The sequence below is a fragment of the Pimephales promelas genome, chromosome 11, assembly GCF_988280905.1.
Source record: "Pimephales promelas chromosome 11, fPimPro1.hap1.1, whole genome shotgun sequence".
Classification (NCBI taxonomy): Eukaryota; Metazoa; Chordata; class Actinopteri; order Cypriniformes; family Leuciscidae; genus Pimephales; species Pimephales promelas.
Window position 1 is genome coordinate 2936739 of NC_142779.1, and position 21135 is coordinate 2957873.

Sequence of the window (21135 nt, forward strand, 5' to 3'; positions counted from 1 at the left end):
CAAATGGAACTGCAAAGCGATTTATGTTTTAATACAGTATTCTCAATTAATGTATTGATTGTTTTAGTTGTACTTGTTATTATATAATTACACTAGCTCTTTATCTCACTTTGCAATTAGTTTGGTTACTATGGGACATCTGAGAGCCACACAAACAGTCCTGCAACACTGCACATGCACTGCATTATTCATTAGCTCGTTCATTGTGTGACAGGCAGAGCACTTGCATGGAGCTACACCACCAGGTATGCTTATTTTAATATATCCATAAGCAAAGAAGAGACAATGTAAGTATCTGAAATTATTTGACCTGATATCCCAGTTTCAGAATGCATTTATATAGACCAGTGTGATAAAGTGCTTATTTCTTGTGCTAGAGGAATGACATCTGTAGTGGAGGACGGCTTGATAAAAACGAGCTCAATAGAGCGGGTTGCGGCTCCTCTGTCCGCTCACCTGTGTCACCTCATCCTGCTGTGCGGGAGCGAGACTGAACTCCTCCAGTTTGTCCCACTGGAAGCTGCAGCTCAAGCCGTGGCCAAAGCGGCCAAAAACATGGCGGCTGTAGCACTAAGGTCAGTTGCATGATTTTTTTTTTTCTAACGGGGTAGAAGGTAAAGCATAGAAATATTTACATTATCAAATCTTCCTAAGGCAATCTTCCACCTGATTGTTCCATATAATGTGATAATAGAATTTAAATCTATTTAAAAAAAAAAATAAAGGAGTAGTTCACACAAAAAAACTTTTGCTGATAATTTACTCACCCCCATGCCATCCAAGATGTCCGTGTCTTTCTTTCTTCAGTCGAAAAGAAATTAAGGTTTTTGATGAAAACATTCCAGGATTTTTCTCCATATAATGGACTTCAATGGGGTCCAAACGGTTCAAGGTCCTAATGAGAGTTTCAGTGCAAACTGCAAACTGTTCAAAGGGCTTTAAACGATTCCAGACGATGAATAAGGGTCTTATCAAGCGAAACGATCGCTCATTAAAAAAAAGTTTAAGTTTTATAAGCTCAAATGGTCGCCTTGCTCTGTTCTGTGATGCGCGTTCGTGACTCTCCTGTTCGAACTTGTTCATCAAAATGAATGAATCTTCTTCCGAGTCATTTGGTTCATTCAACGAACAAAAATGAATGAATTGACTCGGGAAAAGATTCGTCCATTTTGATGAACGAGTTCAAACAGGAGAGTCACGAACGCGCATCACAGAACTGAGGAAAGGCGAGCATTTGAGCTTATATAACTTAAACTTTATTTATTTATTAAATGAGCGATCGTTTCGCTTGATAAGACCCTTATTCATCGTCTGGAATCGTTTAAATCCCTTTGAACAGTTTGCAGTTTGCACTGAAAGTGTCTTTTGGACCTTGATCCGTTTGGACCCCATTGAAGTCCATTATATGGAGAAAAATCCTGGAATGTTTTGATCAAAAACCTTAATTTCTTTTCGACTGAAGAAAGAAAGACATGGACATCTTGGATGACATGGGGGTGAGTAACTTATCAGCAAAAGTTTTTTTTTTAAATGTAAACTACTCCTTTAATATGCTTATGCACAATACATCCATTTTTCATTTGCACATTTTAATGTTTGTATTTAAATTTAACCTATATTACATTTAATTTAGTTTAAATGTATTGCTTTTTTTATTATAATATTTCTAGAAATATATTAGAAATTAGATATATAATATTTCTTTTTTTTCTGCAATGAAAGCTCGCCACAGTTTCCTTGTGTGTGTGTATGTGTGTGAACATACTTGGCATTAAATTTCATTCTGATTCTGAAAAGTTGACTTATGAAAACAAAAGTGGGGGAATTACTACAGTAATTTTTTTTAACTATATATACAAAAAAAAAAAACATTATCTTGGCACCATGTGTGTGGAAAAAACAAGGAAATACCATGCTACTTTTTTGTTGTATGGTATACCAGGACCTCAGAGGATTGATATTCACGTTATACCTCATATCCTTGCGTTCAGGCTAGTGGCAGACACTGAAGACGAGATCCTGAAAATGGAGATGGATCCACTGGTGGAGTCCCTGACTGTTTCAGGTCAACATGTGCTCCTGGCCACCCAAAAGCTCAGCATACAACCAGAGGTCATAGAGCACAGAGAAGAACTCATCGAAGCCACCCAAAACGTGCTGTTAGGTGTGGTCAAGGTAACATCTTTTGTGCGGTAAAGAAAAATAACTGAAATTAGAGTAATGGAGAAATTCACATGGGGATTTCGAGTCGTAAATCTATCCCTAACCCTTTAAACATGAACTTTCAATGAAAATCTTTTGAGTTTTGCAGAAAAAAGGTTTACCATCTGAACACAATCAGCTTTTACATGATTGAAATGCCCCCCATTCCACTTATTTTTGACCTATAGATCCTCCTAGTTGAAGATGAAGCAACTATAAGGAAGATCACAGCCGCTGCTGACTGGCTTCTGCTGTGTCTTTCTCAAGTTGGAGCTGCGGCGAACATCTCGTCCTTATTAAAAGCGTTTCATGTATACTCGAAGGCAATGCTGTTTCTTCACAAACTGGTGGTGGAAAGAATTCAGGAGCTGCGTGACGGCAAACAGCAAGAGTGTCTGAGGGCTTCTCTGGAAACCCTGAAGAAATGTGTTTCCATGTTGCACACTGCCATGTACACGACCATCAAACATCCACACAGCGAAGAGGCTCAGGGTGCAAAGCAGTACATCTTAAACCAGGTGGATTCAACTGTAACTGACATCATAACCACACTCAAGAGCAACTGTGAACCAGCCTTGACGGGTTCATGTGGATACTACACTGGAATACAGAACAAGATACTGAGACTGCTGTCTGACCCTGCTTCTGTCAAAGATGGTGGGTTTGATGTTGTGCTTCATGACCTTGTGTTTCACAGCATGGCGGTAGCAAACACGTCTCGGAGGGATGTCCAGTCTGAGGTCGCTGCGCACTCCAAGCAAGTCCTTCAGCTCTGGTCAGAGATGTCACAACACATGAAATGCTGTGATAATCAACAGCTTGCAAAATCATGCGCTTCCCTATTGCAGCAAATCCACAAACTTGAAGATGCTGTGGTAAAAGCCACCCAGTTGCAAGTAATAAACATATTTGTCACAAGTTCAACTCCCTTGGATCAGTTGGTGCACACCGTAGGCTATATGGATGAGCAAGATGATGTGGAAACACTTCGTGTGCAAGTGGAATCCTTCACGGCTCATGCTGACAAAATATCAGAGGTGGCTGGCTTCATCTCAGCTTTAGCGTGTGATGAAAAGAGTCTTGAGGGTGTAGAGAACTCAAGGGGGTGCATTATGAGACTGAAACATGCAATTGCAGCAAATTTTGAGGAAGACAAGGTGCGTTCAGGTGAAGCTCTGGTAAAACTAAAAGAGATGCATGCGAGATGGTCCGAGGAGATGGAGCAGCTCTTGCATGCTTGTAGTCGCATTATAAACGTGAAGGACTTTGTCAGTGTTGCTTTGCAGGAGATGGAGAGCAACTTCAAGGGGTGCATTGAGGCACATAAACATGAGGATGCACAGTTTCTCACAAAACAAGCAAGCATGCTCATTGGCCATATGAGCTTGGTTATCCAGCTCGTGAGAAGACATGTCAGTAGGAGTGACAATCCAATCTACCGTAATGGACTCCTGGTTCTGATAAAGCAAACGGAAGGATCTGTTGGTGAAGTTGCAAGCTGTGTCACTGATATATATCCTCAAACCAGTCTTAGCAACGAGGCTTTCTCATTGCTTTCTACTAGTGTCTCGACAGCTTTAAAACACTTTGACATTCTACGTGAAGGTCTTGATGGTTTGCAGCATCCACATCTTCTCAGCCCACTTCGGGAGGGGGCCCGCCAGTCTGCTGGTGCTGTACCATGTACTACGCCCGTTTCAGAACATGCAGACTCTGATAAAACAGAATCTTTAGTGCAAAGTTCCACTAGTGAAGAAGTTCAATGTCAGATTGAAGTTGGTTTGGAGAATCAGGCTATTCAGACAATAATAGACCATGTTGTGTCAATCGCAGAAGAAGCATGGATTGCACCTGTCGTGGAATCTAAAGCTGTTGTACAGCTCCATAATATTGAGATGTTGCCTCTTATGTGTGAAGTTGTCTGCATGACCAAAGGTAAAGATGTAGAGGCTCTCAACATGGCTTGCACTGGAGTTCTAGGACTCTCAAATAGCTATGCCCAAGCTACAAGAGAAGCCATCAGTGTCATAGACGCGGCTGACAATGATGAAGTGGAAAGTCTGCGGTCCAAACTCGTGTCGTTGACACCCTTGCTAGTTCAGACAGCGCAGGAAACAGCCATGAGCTCAGCCATGGGTACAGATAGCATTTATAGGCACAGTACGCAATTCTCTGACCTCATTAAAAATGTGCGGAAGATACTGCTGCCAGTGACCGGGATGTGGTACCATGCCGTATCCTCCATGTTCCACAACTATGTACCAAATATGCTGGAGTCCATCACACAGGAACTCACTGAGGTCATGTGTTTATGTGCAGATGCTGTGCAACTTGTGACATCAGCAGATATAAAGTTGATAGGTGGGTGTCATGAGAGTATAGGGTCTTTGCAGAGCAAGCTCCAAAAAGCTCAAACCAACACCAAGAATCTCATGGACATAGTGGGATCAAGACCAACTCGAATTGATGAGATTGATGGTCACTGCATGCTTTGGGCCTTGTCTGTCCAAGTACTGTTGAACTCATTGGATAAGATGTTGGGAACTACTACTCCTGATGGTAAGGGGCACCTAATCACACATCAAATGACACCCAAGAAATGGTTGGCAGTAATGTCCGAGAACTCACTTCGTATACAAGAAGCTGCAAGATTGTCTTCTCTGAACTGTCGAGACACCTATAAAGTAAAGCTGCTAGGAGAGCTACAAGAAGATGTGAAGACGCTTATGGACTCCTACCTACAGGCTGCTGACGGGGTTAGTACGGTGTCCCTCTCAAGTGTCCTGATCCTGGCAAAGTCAGAGCTCCTTCAGAGACAGCTTCAGATTAAAATTAAAGCACTGTCTTGTCTTTTGAGCAAAGTTAACCAAGATTATGTGATCGCTATTCAAGATACGATTGCTTTGGCATGCTCGGTCCAAACAAAAGACTCTGAAGAATCTGAAGAAAAACTTGCTCAATTTGAAAGTGCTGCAGGATTGCTTTTGCAGAATGTTAAAAGTGCCACAGAGTCCATCCAGGACTGTTTCAACTTCATTAGAGACCCAAAGGAAAGGTCCAATCTGAGATTCATTAATGACCACTTGGCATTTCAGATGTCAGAAATTGTGAGTAGAGCCAGATTAATAGCAGAGACGCAAACTCTTGGAGACACTCTCACGCTCGATGTTCAGGCACAGTGTTGGTCAGCAAAAGCACATTACCTTGTTGAAGAACTCAGTAAAGTAGATGGAATTCTTTTGGTCACAAAGGAACAGATCAAGTGTGGTTTGCAGGGCAAAGAGTCTAGTGGATTTGTCATATCCCGGACACAAGAGGCAACGCTACATCCTATTTCCACAAATACTCAAGTTCCTATTAAAAGCAAACCAAGTACCAGTGTCCCAGATGTGTCCAATCAGGAACCAAAGAAGGTAACACTATTGTTTATGAATCATGTTATTGTACATGAATGGACAACAATTTAGACTAATTTATCTACCCTAGGAAGAGACATCCCAGAGGAGCCCAAGAGGTCCAGTGTTCACCTTGGTAGGTCCAACTCTCTCTTACACGTCTCTCTTTCTGAAATGGGAGACTGAGAAGTGGGATGACAAGGGTAACCAGATTGTCAAGGTGACAAAAGAAATGGCAGATAAACTCTATCACATGGCCCAGTACCTAAAGAAGAAAGGGCCAATCCAGGTCAGAAACTTTTAAAGTTTTGTTTTGAACAAAGGTTATGTTCCCATATTGACAAAAGTTTGTTTCACCTGTAGACTAAAGATGCTTTTGTAACATCTGCTAAAGATCTCGTCTCAAGTGGCCAGTTGATCACCCAGTTTGTGCGTGTCATAGCGGACCACTGTTTGGACAAGCATTGCACAGATGAGCTCTGTGTCATTGCAGAGCAGATTCTTACCATTTCCAACCAACTTACCATCATATCAAGGTGAGAGATAATCAATAGCATATTATTAAAGGAGTAGTTCACTTTTAACCCATTCAGACCCTGTGTCCATTACAATGGACAGCACATGTCAGCCCCTTTTTTAACTTCTGGAGCATTTCACGTAGTCACGTAGTTCAGAGAAACTCAAAATTTCGACCCCCCCAAAAAAACGACAGTGTTAACCCTTTCGTTTTTTTGGGGGGTTGAAATTTTGAGTTTCTCTGATCTTCTTGAAACTCTGGATTCTGATAGAGGGCCATGAGACTTAGACCTGAGTGCAAAAATGGAGGCTCTAGACCCTTCCAGAGCTGAGATATGGACTTCCCGCGTACCATTTATCCCATTGCGGGATGTCGATATCTCAGCTCTGGAAGGGTCAAGAGCCTCCATTTTTGCACTCAGGTCTAAGTCTCATGGCCCTCTATCAGAATCCAGATTTTTGAGAAGATTGGGGAAACTTAATTTTGCGCCCCAAAAAAAAACGTAAGGGGTACCACTGTTGTTTTTTTTCGGGTCGAATTTTTGAGTTTCGATATCTCAGCTCTGAAAGGGTCTAGAGCCTCCATTTTTGCACTCAGGTGTAAGTCCCATGGCCCTCTATCAGAATCAAGAGTTTAAAGAAGATTGGAGAAACTTTTTTTTCGCACCCAAAAAAAAAACGTAAGTGGTAACACTGTCGTTTTTTTTTTTCTGGTCGAATTTTTGAGTTTCGATATCTCAGCTCTGGAAGGGTCTAGAGCCTCCATTTTTGCACTCAGGTCTAAGTCTCATGGCCCTCTATCAGAATCCAGAGTTTTGAGAAGATTGGAGAACCTTAATTTTTCGCCCCCAAAAAAAAAACCATAGGGGTAACACTGTCGTTTTTTTTTCGGGTCGAATTTTTGAGTTTCGATATCTCAGCTCTGGAAGGGTCTAGAGCCTCCATTTTTGCACTCAGGTGTAAGTCCCATGGCCCTCTATCAGAATCCAGAGTTTCAAGAAGATTGGAGAAACTTTTTTTTCACCCGAAAAAAACAAAAACAAAGGGGTAACACTGTCGGGTTTTTTTTCGGGTCGACTTTTTGAGTTTCGATATCTCAGCTCTGAAAGGGTCTAGAGCCTCCATTTCTGCACTCAGGTCTAAGTCTCATGGCCCTCTATCATAATCCAGAGTTTTGAGAAGATTGGGGAAACTTAATTTTTCGCCCAAAAAAAAAAAAAACGTAAGGGGTAACACTGTCGTTAATTTGTTCTGGTCGAAATTTTGAGTTTCGATATCTCAGCTCTGGAAGGGTCTAGAGCCTCCATTTTTGCACTCAGGTCTAAGTCTCATGCCCCTCTATCAGAATATATAGTTTTGAGAAGATTGGGGAAACTTAATTTTTCGCCCAAAAAAAAAAAAAAACGTAAGGGGTAACACTGTCGGTTTTTTTTCTGGTCGAAATTTTGAGTTTCGATATCTCAGCTCTGGAAGGGTCTAGAGCCTCCATTTTGCACTCATGGCCCTCTATCAGAATCCAGAGTTTTGAGAAGATTGAGGAAACTTAAATTTTTGCCCAAAAAAAAAAAAACGTAAGTGGTAACACTGTCGTTTTTTTTTTCTGGTCGAAATTTTGAGTTTCGATATCTCAGCTCTGGAAGGGTCTAGAGCCTCCATTTTTGCACTCAGGTCTAAGTCTCATGGCCCTCTATCAGAATCCAGAGTTTTGAGAAGATTGGGGAAACTTAATTTTTCGCCCCCCAAAAAAAAACGTAAGGGGTAACACTGTCGTTTTTTTTCTGGTCGAAATTTTGAGTTTCGATATCTCAGCTCTGGAAGGGTCTAGAGCCTCCATTTTTGCAGTCAAGTCTAAGTCTCATGACCCTCTATCAGAATCCAGAGTTTCAAGAAGATTGGGGATACTTAATTTTTCGCCCAAAAAAAAAAAAACGTAAGGGGTAACACTGTCGTTTTTTTTTCCGGTCGAAATTTTGAGTTTCTATATCTCAGCTCTGGAAGGGTCTAGAGCCTCCATTTTTGCGCTCAGGTCAAAGTCTCGTGGCCCTCTATCATAATCCAGAGTTTTGAGAAGATTGGAGACAGTGTTACCCCTTACGTTTTTTTTCGTTTTCGGGCGAAAAATCAAGTTTCTCCAATCTTCTCAAAACTCTGGATTATGATAGAGGGCCGCGAGACTTTGACCTGAGCGCAAAAATGGAGGCTCTAGACCCTTCCAGAGCTGAGATATGGAAACTCAAAATTTCGACCCGAAAAAAAACCGACAGTGTTACCCCTTACGTTTTTTTCCGTTTTCGGGCGAAAAATCAAGTTTCTCCAATCTTCTCAAAACTCTGGATTATGATAGAGGGCCGCGAGACTTTGACCTGAGCGCAAAAATGGAGGCTCTAGACCCTTCCAGAGCTGAGATATGGAAACTCAAAATTTCGACCCGAAAAAAAAAACGACAGTGTTACCCCTTTCGTTTTTTTCAGTTTTCGGGCGAAAAATCAAGTTTCTCCAATCTTTTTAAAACTCTGGATTATGATAGAGGGCCGCGAGACTTTGACCTGAGCGCAAAAATGGAGGCTCTAGACCCTTCCAGAGCTGAGATATGGAAACTCAAAATTTCGACCCGAAAAAAAAACGACAGTGTTACCCCTTACGTTTTTTTCAGTTTTCGGGCGAAAAATCAAGTTTCTCCAATCTTCTCAAAACTCTGGATTATGATAGAGGGCCGCGAGACTTTGACCTGAGCGCAAAAATGGAGGCTCTAGACCCTTCCAGAGCTGAGATATGGAAACTCAAAATTTCGACCCGAAAAAAAAACGACAGTGTTACCCCTTACGTTTTTTTCAGTTTTCGGGCGAAAAATCAAGTTTCTCCAATATTCTCAAAACTCTGGATTATGATAGAGGGCCGCGAGACTTTGACCTGAGCGCAAAAATGGAGGCTCTAGACCCTTCCAGAGCTGAGATATGGAAACTCAAAATTTCGACCCGAAAAAAAAACGACAGTGTTACCCCTTACGTTTTTTTCAGTTTTCGGGCGAAAAATCAAGTTTCTCCAATCTTCTCAAAACTCTGGATTATGATAGAGGGCCGCGAGACTTTGACCTGAGCGCAAAAATGGAGGCTCTAGACCCTTCCAGAGCTGAGATATGGAAACTCAAAATTTCGACCCGAAAAAAAAACGACAGTGTTACCCCTTACGTTTTTTTCAGTTTTCGGGCGAAAAATCAAGTTTCTCCAATCTTCTCAAAACTCTGGATTATGATAGAGGGCCGCGAGACTTTGACCTGAGCGCAAAAATGGAGGCTCTAGACCCTTCCAGAGCTGAGATATGGAAACTCAAAATTTCGACCCGAAAAAAAAACGACAGTGTTACCCCTTACGTTTTTTTCAGTTTTTGGGCGAAAAATCAAGTTTCTCCAATCTTCTCAAAACTCTGGATTATGATAGAGGGCCGCGAGACTTTGACCTGAGCGCAAAAATGGAGGCTCTAGACCCTTCCAGAGCTGAGATATGGAAACTCAAAATTTCGACCCGAAAAAAAAACGACAGTGTTACCCCTTACGTTTTTTTCAGTTTTCGGGCGAAAAATCAAGTTTCTCCAATATTCTCAAAACTCTGGATTATGATAGAGGGCCGCGAGACTTTGACCTGAGCGCAAAAATGGAGGCTCTAGACCCTTCCAGAGCTGAGATATGGAAACTCAAAATTTCGACCCGAAAAAAAAACGACAGTGTTACCCCTTACGTTTTTTTCCGTTTTCGGGCGAAAAATCAAGTTTCTCCAATCTTCTCAAAACTCTGGATTATGATAGAGGGCCGCGAGACTTTGACCTGAGCGCAAAAATGGAGGCTCTAGACCCTTCCAGAGCTGAGATATGGAAACTCAAAATTTCGACCCGAAAAAAAAACGACAGTGTTACCCCTTACGTTTTTTTCAGTTTTCGGGCGAAAAATCAAGTTTCTCCAATCTTCTCAAAACTCTGGATTATGATAGAGGGCCGCGAGACTTTGACCTGAGCGCAAAAATGGAGGCTCTAGACCCTTCCAGAGCTGAGATATGGAAACTCAAAATTTCGACCCGAAAAAAAAACCACAGTGTTACCCCTTACGTTTTTTTCCGTTTTCGGGCGAAAAATCAAGTTTCTCCAATCTTCTCAAAACTCTGGATTATGATAGAGGGCCGCGAGACTTTGACCTGAGCGCAAAAATGGAGGCTCTAGACCCTTCCAGAGCTGAGATATGGAAACTCAAAATTTCGACCCGAAAAAAAACGACAGTGTTACCCCTTACGTTTTTTTCAGTTTTCGGGCGAAAAATCAAGTTTCTCCAATCTTCTCAAAACTCTGGATTATGATAGAGGGCCGCGAGACTTTGACCTGAGCGCAAAAATGGAGGCTCTAGACCCTTCCAGAGCTGAGATATGGAAACTAGGGATGCACCGATCCACATTTTTTCACTTCCGATCCGATCCCGATACCTGACATTGGATATCGGCCGATACCGATACTTTTCCGATACCAGACCTGTGTTTGCTTTAACATTATTTATCATTATTGTTGATTTTATATGATGCTGAAATAAACACCTCTCTACAAGCAAGGATGATACGTACGTATGTAGCCTATGTCAATATATATATATATATATATATATATATATATATAATAGATATATCAAACAATAGATAGACAATTAAACAAAGATATACGCATTATACAGGCCTACACAGTGCTTTAATTTCAGGAAGGTCTACTAACATTATTCAGGTATATCATCTAAAAAGAATTATAATAAAGTAATCAAAAGTAAAATAGCACTGCAAAGTTTATCATAGATAGATTTATGCTTATTAAAGCTGAAGTTATTCATTCAAGAGCTGTGAGTGATTTTCTCTTTGCCTTTGGTTGTTTTATTCTCAGTAATGTCGCAATCGTCACATTTATACTGCTGCCCCTTTAAGAACTAGTGCGGATTTCATAGTCTACTGATGCACCATATTTTCTCCCAACTATTTCCATAAACCGTTTATGTCTAAAATGAACGTAGTTAAGTGATAATCTCCAAGCCGGTCGTTTTGACATTTTTGTGCAGGCTACATTTGATCGTTTAGACGCGCACATGAATCCCAAAGTATAATTTGCTTGTCTGTTTCGGAGCGCGCGCCGCCCTCTTGCGCAAATTTTGTGCTTTTAATAGCTCTTTTTATTATTAAAAGCGTCCCGCAATTTAGCAACAGCAGAGACGGCATTTTACAACAATTACCGATCGTGCTGATTCTGTCTTAAAGTTTGAGTTTTACGGAGAAATGACAGTGCACCGCCGCGATGGGAAGGAAGTTGGCTACACAGAATGCGGCTATTGTTTAATGGTTTTTTTTACCTCAATATATTCTTTAATCTTTGGAAATCAGACTAATATCACAGATCTAAAGTGTAACCAGGCTATGTTTTCTCTGTCGTCACTCAATAAGCAGGGCTGTCGTGTTGTGCGTGCTGTGGCACCGCGTGAGAGATCTCTCTCTCTTTCTCTTCTGGACTGCGAATTGCAAACATGCATCACAGACAAATAGTTTAATTTATACGGCTTTGCAAACATTGCATTTTGCTGTCTTGCTCTGCTGCGGTGTTTCCAGTGTGTGAAGTATTTCCACCATAGGATTTCCACACAGCGAACATATTGGTAGCTCAATGCTATCCTGCTGGCTGCAAACTGCGGAATGGATTTCTTGAGCGGGCGTCTGTGTGTCTCATTGAGCCCTATTTTTTACAGTCTATGATTGAGCTGCACCTCCGTTCAGGATATCCATTCCACAGTTTGCAACCAGCTAGCAGACTAGCAGCCCCGGGGAATCCCTTTTGGAGTCATTTCAGCAGCCAACGTTAAAGCGCAGACATGGATCATAAATATCGGATTTCTCCACAGGTTGGATCGGAAAAATCCGATACGTGAATTACGCTGGTATCGGTCCCGATACCGATACTGGATCGGATCGGCCCCATCCCTAATGGAAACTCAAAATTTCGACCCGAAAAAAAAACGACAGTGTTACCCCTTACGTTTTTTTCAGTTTTCGGGCGAAAAATCAAGTTTCTCCAATCTTCTCAAAACTCTGGATTATGATAGAGGGCCGCGAGACTTTGACCTGAGCGCAAAAATGGAGGCTCTAGACCCTTCCAGAGCTGAGATATGGAAACTCAAAATTTCGACCCGAAAAAAAAAACGACAGTGTTACCCCTTACGTTTTTTTCAGTTTTCGGGCGAAAAATCAAGTTTCTCCAATCTTCTCAAAACTCTGGATTATGATAGAGGGCCGCGAGACTTTGACCTGAGCGCAAAAATGGAGGCTCTAGACCCTTCCAGAGCTGAGATATGGAAACTCAAAATTTCGACCCGAAAAAAAAAACGACAGTGTTACCCCTTACGTTTTTTTCCGTTTTCGGGCGAAAAATCAAGTTTCTCCAATCTTCTCAAAACTCTGGATTATGATAGAGGGCCGCGAGACTTTGACCTGAGCGCAAAAATGGAGGCTCTAGACCCTTCCAGAGCTGAGATATGGAAACTCAAAATTTCGACCCGAAAAAAAAACGACAGTGTTACCCCTTACGTTTTTTTCAGTTTTCGGGCGAAAAATCAAGTTTCTCCAATCTTCTCAAAACTCTGGATTATGATAGAGGGCCGCGAGACTTTGACCTGAGCGCAAAAATGGAGGCTCTAGACCCTTCCAGAGCTGAGATATGGAAACTCAAAATTTCGACCCGAAAAAAAAACGACAGTGTTACCCCTTACGTTTTTTTCCGTTTTCGGGCGAAAAATCAAGTTTCTCCAATCTTCTCAAAACTCTGGATTATGATAGAGGGCCGCGAGACTTTGACCTGAGCGCAAAAATGGAGGCTCTAGACCCTTCCAGAGCTGAGATATGGAAACTCAAAATTTCGACCCGAAAAAAAAAAAACAGTGTTACCCCTTACGTTTTTTTCAGTTTTCGGGCGAAAAATCAAGTTTCTCCAATCTTCTCAAAACTCTGGATTATGATAGAGGGCCGCGAGACTTTGACCTGAGCGCAAAAATGGAGGCTCTAGACCCTTCCAGAGCTGAGATATGGAAACTCAAAATTTCGACCCGAAAAAAAAACGACAGTGTTACCCCTTACGTTTTTTTCCGTTTTCGGGCGAAAAATCAAGTTTCTCCAATCTTCTCAAAACTCTGGATTATGATAGAGGGCCGCGAGACTTTGACCTGAGCGCAAAAATGGAGGCTCTAGACCCTTCCAGAGCTGAGATATGGAAACTCAAAATTTCGACCCGAAAAAAAAAACGACAGTGTTACCCCTGACGTTTTTTTCAGTTTTCGGGCGAAAAATCAAGTTTCTCCAATCTTCTCAAAACTCTGGATTATGATAGAGGGCCGCGAGACTTTGACCTGAGCGCAAAAATGGAGGCTCTAGACCCTTCCAGAGCTGAGATATGGAAACTCAAAATTTCGACCCGAAAAAAAAACGACAGTGTTACCCCTTACGTTTTTTTCAGTTTTCGGGCGAAAAATCAAGTTTCTCCAATCTTCTCAAAACTCTGGATTATGATAGAGGGCCGCGAGACTTTGACCTGAGCGCAAAAATGGAGGCTCTAGACCCTTCCAGAGCTGAGATATGGAAACTCAAAATTTCGACCCGAAAAAAAAAACGACAGTGTTACCCCTTACGTTTTTTTCAGTTTTCGGGCGAAAAATCAAGTTTCTCCAATATTCTCAAAACTCTGGATTATGATAGAGGGCCGCGAGACTTTGACCTGAGCGCAAAAATGGAGGCTCTAGACCCTTCCAGAGCTGAGATATGGAAACTCAAAATTTCGACCCGAAAAAAAAACGACAGTGTTACCCCTTACGTTTTTTTCAGTTTTCGGGCGAAAAATCAAGTTTCTCCAATCTTCTCAAAACTCTGGATTATGATAGAGGGCCGCGAGACTTTGACCTGAGCGCAAAAATGGAGGCTCTAGACCCTTCCAGAGCTGAGATATGGAAACTCAAAATTTCGACCCGAAAAAAAAACGACAGTGTTACCCCTTACGTTTTTTTCAGTTTTCGGGCGAAAAATCAAGTTTCTCCAATCTTCTCAAAACTCTGGATTATGATAGAGGGCCGCGAGACTTTGACCTGAGCGCAAAAATGGAGGCTCTAGACCCTTCCAGAGCTGAGATATGGAAACTCAAAATTTCGACCCGAAAAAAAAACGACAGTGTTACCCCTTACGTTTTTTTCCGTTTTCGGGCGAAAAATCAAGTTTCTCCAATCTTCTCAAAACTCTGGATTATGATAGAGGGCCGCGAGACTTTGACCTGAGCGCAAAAATGGAGGCTCTAGACCCTTCCAGAGCTGAGATATGGAAACTCAAAATTTCGACCCGAAAAAAAAACGACAGTGTTACCCCTTACGTTTTTTTCAGTTTTTGGGCGAAAAATCAAGTTTCTCCAATCTTCTCAAAACTCTGGATTATGATAGAGGGCCGCGAGACTTTGACCTGAGCGCAAAAATGGAGGCTCTAGACCCTTCCAGAGCTGAGATATGGAAACTCAAAATTTCGACCCAAAAAAAAAAACGACAGTGTTACCCCTTACGTTTTTTTCCGTTTTCGGGCGAAAAATCAAGTTTCTCCAATATTCTCAAAACTCTGGATTATGATAGAGGGCCGCGAGACTTTGACCTGAGCGCAAAAATGGAGGCTCTAGACCCTTCCAGAGCTGAGATATGGAAACTCAAAATTTCGACCCGAAAAAAAAACGACAGTGTTACCCCTTACGTTTTTTTCAGTTTTCGGGCGAAAAATCAAGTTTCTCCAATCTTCTCAAAACTCTGGATTATGATAGAGGGCCGCGAGACTTTGACCTGAGCGCAAAAATTGAGGCTCTAGACCCTTCCAGAGCTGAGATATGGAAACTCAAAATTTCGACCCGAAAAAAAAACGACAGTGTTACCCCTTACGTTTTTTTCAGTTTTCGGGCGAAAAATCAAGTTTCTCCAATCTTCTCAAAACTCTGGATTATGATAGAGGGCCGCGAGACTTTGACCTGAGCGCAAAAATGGAGGCTCTAGACCCTTCCAGAGCTGAGATATGGAAACTCCAAATTTCGACCCGAAAAAAAAACGACAGTGTTACCCCTTACGTTTTTTTCCGTTTTCGGGCGAAAAATCAAGTTTCTCCAATCTTCTCAAAACTCTGGATTATGATAGAGGGCCGCGAGACTTTGACCTGAGCGCAAAAATGGAGGCTCTAGACCCTTCCAGAGCTGAGATATGGAAACTCAAAATTTCGACCCGAAAAAAAAACGACAGTGTTACCCCTGACGTTTTTTTCAGTTTTCGGGCGAAAAATCAAGTTTCTCCAATCTTCTCAAAACTCTGGATTATGATAGAGGGCCGCGAGACTTTGACCTGAGCGCAAAAATGGAGGCTCTAGACCCTTCCAGAGCTGAGATATGGAAACTCAAAATTTCGACCCGAAAAAAAAAACGACAGTGTTACCCCTTACGTTTTTTTCCGTTTTCAGGCGAAAAATCAAGTTTCTCCAATCTTCTCAAAACTCTGGATTATGATAGAGGGCCGCGAGACTTTGACCTGAGCGCAAAAATGGAGGCTCTAGACCCTTCCAGAGCTGAGATATGGAAACTCAAAATTTCGACCCGAAAAAAAAACGACAGTGTTACCCCTTACGTTTTTTCCGTTTTCGGGCGAAAAATCAAGTTTCTCCAATCTTCTTAAAACTCTGGATTATGATAGAGGGCCGCGAGACTTTGACCTGAGCGCAAAAATGGAGGCTCTAGACCCTTCCAGAGCTGAGATATGGAAACTCAAAATTTCGACCCGAAAAAAAAACGACAGTGTTACCCCTTACGTTTTTTTCCGTTTTTGGGCGAAAAATCAAGTTTCTCCAATCTTCTCAAAACTCTGGATTATGATAGAGGGCCGCGAGACTTTGACCTGAGCGCAAAAATGGAGGCTCTAGACCCTTCCAGAGCTGAGATATGGAAACTCAAAATTTCGACCCGAAAAAAAAACGACAGTGTTACCCCTTACGTTTTTTTCCGTTTTCGGGCGAAAAATCAAGTTTCTCCAATCTTCTCAAAACTCTGGATTATGATAGAGGGCCGCGAGACTTTGACCTGAGCGCAAAAATGGAGGCTCTAGACCCTTCCAGAGCTGAGATATGGAAACTCAAAATTTCGACCCGAAAAAAAAACGACAGTGTTACCCCTTACGTTTTTTTCAGTTTTCGGGCGAAAAATCAAGTTTCTCCAATATTCTCAAAACTCTGGATTATGATAGAGGGTCGCGAGACTTTGACCTGAGCGCAAAAATGGAGGCTCTAGACCCTTCCAGAGCTGAGATATGGAAACTCAAAATTTCGACCCGAAAAAAAAACGACAGTGTTACCCCTTACGTTTTTTTCCGTTTTCGGGCGAAAAATCAAGTTTCTCCAATATTCTCAAAACTCTGGATTATGATAGAGGGCCGCGAGACTTTGACCTGAGCGCAAAAATGGAGGCTCTAGACCCTTCCAGAGCTGAGATATGGAAACTCAAAATTTCGACCCGAAAAAAAAACGACAGTGTTACCCCTTACGTTTTTTTCAGTTTTCGGGCGAAAAATCAAGTTTCTCCAATCTTCTCAAAACTCTGGATTATGATAGAGGGCCGCGAGACTTTGACCTGAGCGCAAAAATGGAGGCTCTAGACCCTTCCAGAGCTGAGATATGGAAACTCAAAATTTCGACCCGAAAAAAAAACGACAGTGTTACCCCTTACGTTTTTTTCAGTTTTCGGGCGAAAAATCAAGTTTCTCCAATATTCTCAAAACTCTGGATTATGATAGAGGGCCGCGAGACTTTGACCTGAGCGCAAAAATGGAGGCTCTAGACCCTTCCAGAGCTGAGATATGGAAACTCAAAATTTCGACTCGAAAAAAAAAACGACAGTGTTACCCCTTACGTTTTTTTCCGTTTTCGGGCGAAAAATCAAGTTTCTCCAATATTCTCAAAACTCTGGATTATGATAGAGGGCCGCGAGACTTTGACCTGAGCGCAAAAATGGAGGCTCTAGACCCTTCCAGAGCTGAGATATGGAAACTCAAAATTTCGACCCGAAAAAAAAACGACAGTGTTACCCCTTACGTTTTTTTCAGTTTTCGGGCGAAAAATCAAGTTTCTCCAATCTTCTCAAAACTCTGGATTATGATAGAGGGCCGCGAGACTTTGACCTGAGCGCAAAAATGGAGGCTCTAGACCCTTCCAGAGCTGAGATATGGAAACTCAAAATTTCGACCCGAAAAAAAACGACAGTGTTACCCCTTACGTTTTTTTCCGTTTTCGGGCGAAAAATCAAGTTTCTCCAATCTTCTCAAAACTCTGGATTAGGATAGAGGGCCGCGAGACTTTGACCTGAGCGCAAAAATGGAGGCTCTAGACCCTTCCAGAGCTGAGATATGGAAACTCAATATTTCGACCCGAAAAAAAAACGACAGTGTTACCCCTTACGTTTTTTTCATTTTTTGGGGCGAAAAATCAAGTTTCTCCAATCTTCTCAAAACTCTGGATTATGATAGAGGGCCGCGAGACTTTGACCTGAGCGCAAAAATGGAGGCTCTAGACCCTTCCAGAGCTGAGATATGGAAACTCAAAATTTCGACCCGAAAAAAAAATGACAGTGTTACCCCTTACGTTTTTTTCAGTTTTCGGGCGAAAAATCAAGTTTCTCCAATATTCTCAAAACTCTGGATTATGATAGAGGGCCGCGAGACTTTGACCTGAGCGCAAAAATGGAGGCTCTAGACCCTTCCAGAGCTGAGATATGGAAACTCAAAATTTCGACCCGAAAAAAAAACGACAGTGTTACCCCTTACGTTTTTTTCAGTTTTCGGGCGAAAAATCAAGTTTCTCCAATCTTCTCAAAACTCTGGATTATGATAGAGGGCCGCGAGACTTTGACCTGAGCGCAAAAATTGAGGCTCTAGACCCTTCCAGAGCTGAGATATGGAAACTCAAAATTTCGACCCGAAAAAAAAACGACAGTGTTACCCCTTACGTTTTTTCCGTTTTCGGGCGAAAAATCAAGTTTCTCCAATCTTCTTAAAACTCTGGATTATGATAGAGGGCCGCGAGACTTTGACCTGAGCGCAAAAATGGAGGCTCTAGACCCTTCCAGAGCTGAGATATGGAAACTCAAAATTTCGACCCGAAAAAAAAACGACAGTGTTACCCCTTACGTTTTTTTCCGTTTTTGGGCGAAAAATCAAGTTTCTCCAATCTTCTCAAAACTCTGGATTATGATAGAGGGCCGCGAGACTTTGACCTGAGCGCAAAAATGGAGGCTCTAGACCCTTCCAGAGCTGAGATATGGAAACTCAAAATTTCGACCCGAAAAAAAAACGACAGTGTTACCCCTTACGTTTTTTTCCGTTTTCGGGCGAAAAATCAAGTTTCTCCAATCTTCTCAAAACTCTGGATTATGATAGAGGGCCGCGAGACTTTGACCTGAGCGCAAAAATGGAGGCTCTAGACCCTTCCAGAGCTGAGATATGGAAACTCAAAATTTCGACCCGAAAAAAAAACGACAGTGTTACCCCTTACGTTTTTTTCAGTTTTCGGGCGAAAAATCAAGTTTCTCCAATATTCTCAAAACTCTGGATTATGATAGAGGGTCGCGAGACTTTGACCTGAGCGCAAAAATTGAGGCTCTAGACCCTTCCAGAGCTGAGATATGGAAACTCAAAATTTCGACCCGAAAAAAAAACGACAGTGTTACCCCTTACGTTTTTTTCCGTTTTCGGGCGAAAAATCAAGTTTCTCCAATATTCTCAAAACTCTGGATTATGATAGAGGGCCGCGAGACTTTGACCTGAGCGCAAAAATGGAGGCTCTAGACCCTTCCAGAGCTGAGATATGGAAACTCAAAATTTCGACCCGAAAAAAAAACGACAGTGTTACCCCTTACGTTTTTTTCAGTTTTCGGGCGAAAAATCAAGTTTCTCCAATCTTCTCAAAACTCTGGATTATGATAGAGGGCCGCGAGACTTTGACCTGAGCGCAAAAATGGAGGCTCTAGACCCTTCCAGAGCTGAGATATGGAAACTCAAAATTTCGACCCGAAAAAAAAACGACAGTGTTACCCCTTACGTTTTTTTCAGTTTTCGGGCGAAAAATCAAGTTTCTCCAATATTCTCAAAACTCTGGATTATGATAGAGGGCCGCGAGACTTTGACCTGAGCGCAAAAATGGAGGCTCTAGACCCTTCCAGAGCTGAGATATGGAAACTCAAAATTTCGACTCGAAAAAAAAAACGACAGTGTTACCCCTTACGTTTTTTTCCGTTTTCGGGCGAAAAATCAAGTTTCTCCAATATTCTCAAAACTCTGGATTATGATAGAGGGCCGCGAGACTTTGACCTGAGCGCAAAAATGGAGGCTCTAGACCCTTCCAGAGCTGAGATATGGAAACTCAAAATTTCGACCCGAAAAAAAAACGACAGTGTTACCCCTTACGTTTTTTTCAGTTTTCGGGCGAAAAATCAAGTTTCTCCAATCTTCTCAAAACTCTGGATTATGATAGAGGGCCGCGAGACTTTGACCTGAGCGCAAAAATGGAGGCTCTAGACCCTTCCAGAGCTGAGATATGGAAACTCAAAATTTCGACCCGAAAAAAAAACGACAGTGTTACCCCTTACGTTTTTTTCCGTTTTCGGGCGAAAAATCAAGTTTCTCCAATCTTCTCAAAACTCTGGATTATGATAGAGGGCCGCGAGACTTTGACCTGAGCGCAAAAATGGAGGCTCTAGACCCTTCCAGAGCTGAGATATGGAAACTCAAAATTTCGACCCGAAAAAAAAACGACAGTGTTACCCCTTACGTTTTTTTCATTTTTTGGGGCGAAAAATCAAGTTTCTCCAATCTTCTCAAAACTCTGGATTATGATAGAGGGCCGCGAGACTTTGACCTGAGCGCAAAAATGGAGGCTCTAGACCCTTCCAGAGCTGAGATATGGAAACTCAAAATTTCGACCCGAAAAAAAAATGACAGTGTTACCCCTTACGTTTTTTTCAGTTTTCGGGCGAAAAATCAAGTTTCTCCAATCTTCTCAAAACTCTGGATTATGATAGAGGGCTGCGAGACTTTGACCTGAGCGCAAAAATGGAGGCTCTAGACCCTTCCAGAGCTGAGATATGGAAACTCAAAATTTCGACCCGAAAAAAAAACGACAGTGTTACCCCTTACGTTTTTTTCCGTTTTCGGGCGAAAAATCAAGTTTCTCCAATCTTCTCAAAACTCTGGATTATGATAGAGGGCCGCGAGACTTTGACCTGAGCGCAAAAATGGAGGCTCTAGACCCTTCCAGAGCTGAGATATGGAAACTCAAAATTTCGACCCGAAAAAAAAACGACAGTGTTACCCCTGACGTTTTTTTTCAGTTTTCGGGCGAAAAATCAAGTTTCTCCAATCTTCTCAAAACTCTGGATTATGAAAGAGGGCCGCGAGACTTTGACCTGAGCGCAAAAATGGAGGCTCTAGACCCTTCCAGAGCTGAGATATGGAAACTCAAAATTTCGACCCGAAAAAAAAACGACAGTGTTACCCCTTACGTTTTTTTCAGTTTTCGGGCGAAAAATCAAGTTTCTCCAATCTTCTCAAAACTCTGGATTATGATAGAGGGCCGCGAGACTTTGACCTGAGCGCAAAAATTGAGGCTCTAGACCCTTCCAGAGCTGAGATATGGAAACTCAAAATTTCGACCCGAAAAAAAAACGACAGTGTTACCCCTTACGTTTTTTCCGTTTTCGGGCGAAAAATCAAGTTTCTCCAATCTTCTTAAAACTCTGGATTATGATAGAGGGCCGCGAGACTTTGACCTGAGCGCAAAAATGGAGGCTCTAGACCCTTCCAGAGCTGAGATATGGAAACTCAAAATTTCGACCCGAAAAAAAAACGACAGTGTTACCCCTTACGTTTTTTTCCGTTTTTGGGCGAAAAATCAAGTTTCTCCAATCTTCTCAAAAC

At 42.0% G+C, this 21135-nt stretch overlaps 1 protein-coding gene across 1 annotated transcript in view; it reads left to right on the forward strand.

The window, feature by feature from the left end:
• The first annotated feature begins 381 nt into the window (after positions 1–381).
• Positions 382–21135, forward strand: part of LOC148977113 (uncharacterized) — a 145761-nt gene continuing 125007 nt past the window's right edge. The window contains exons 1-5 of the mRNA XM_089116752.1: positions 382–575; positions 1992–2175; positions 2391–5615; positions 5689–5886; positions 5961–6133. Of these exons, the coding sequence (XP_088972878.1) occupies positions 382–575; positions 1992–2175; positions 2391–5615; positions 5689–5886; positions 5961–6133 (3974 nt within the window). The remainder of the gene's footprint in view (positions 576–1991; positions 2176–2390; positions 5616–5688; positions 5887–5960; positions 6134–21135) is intronic.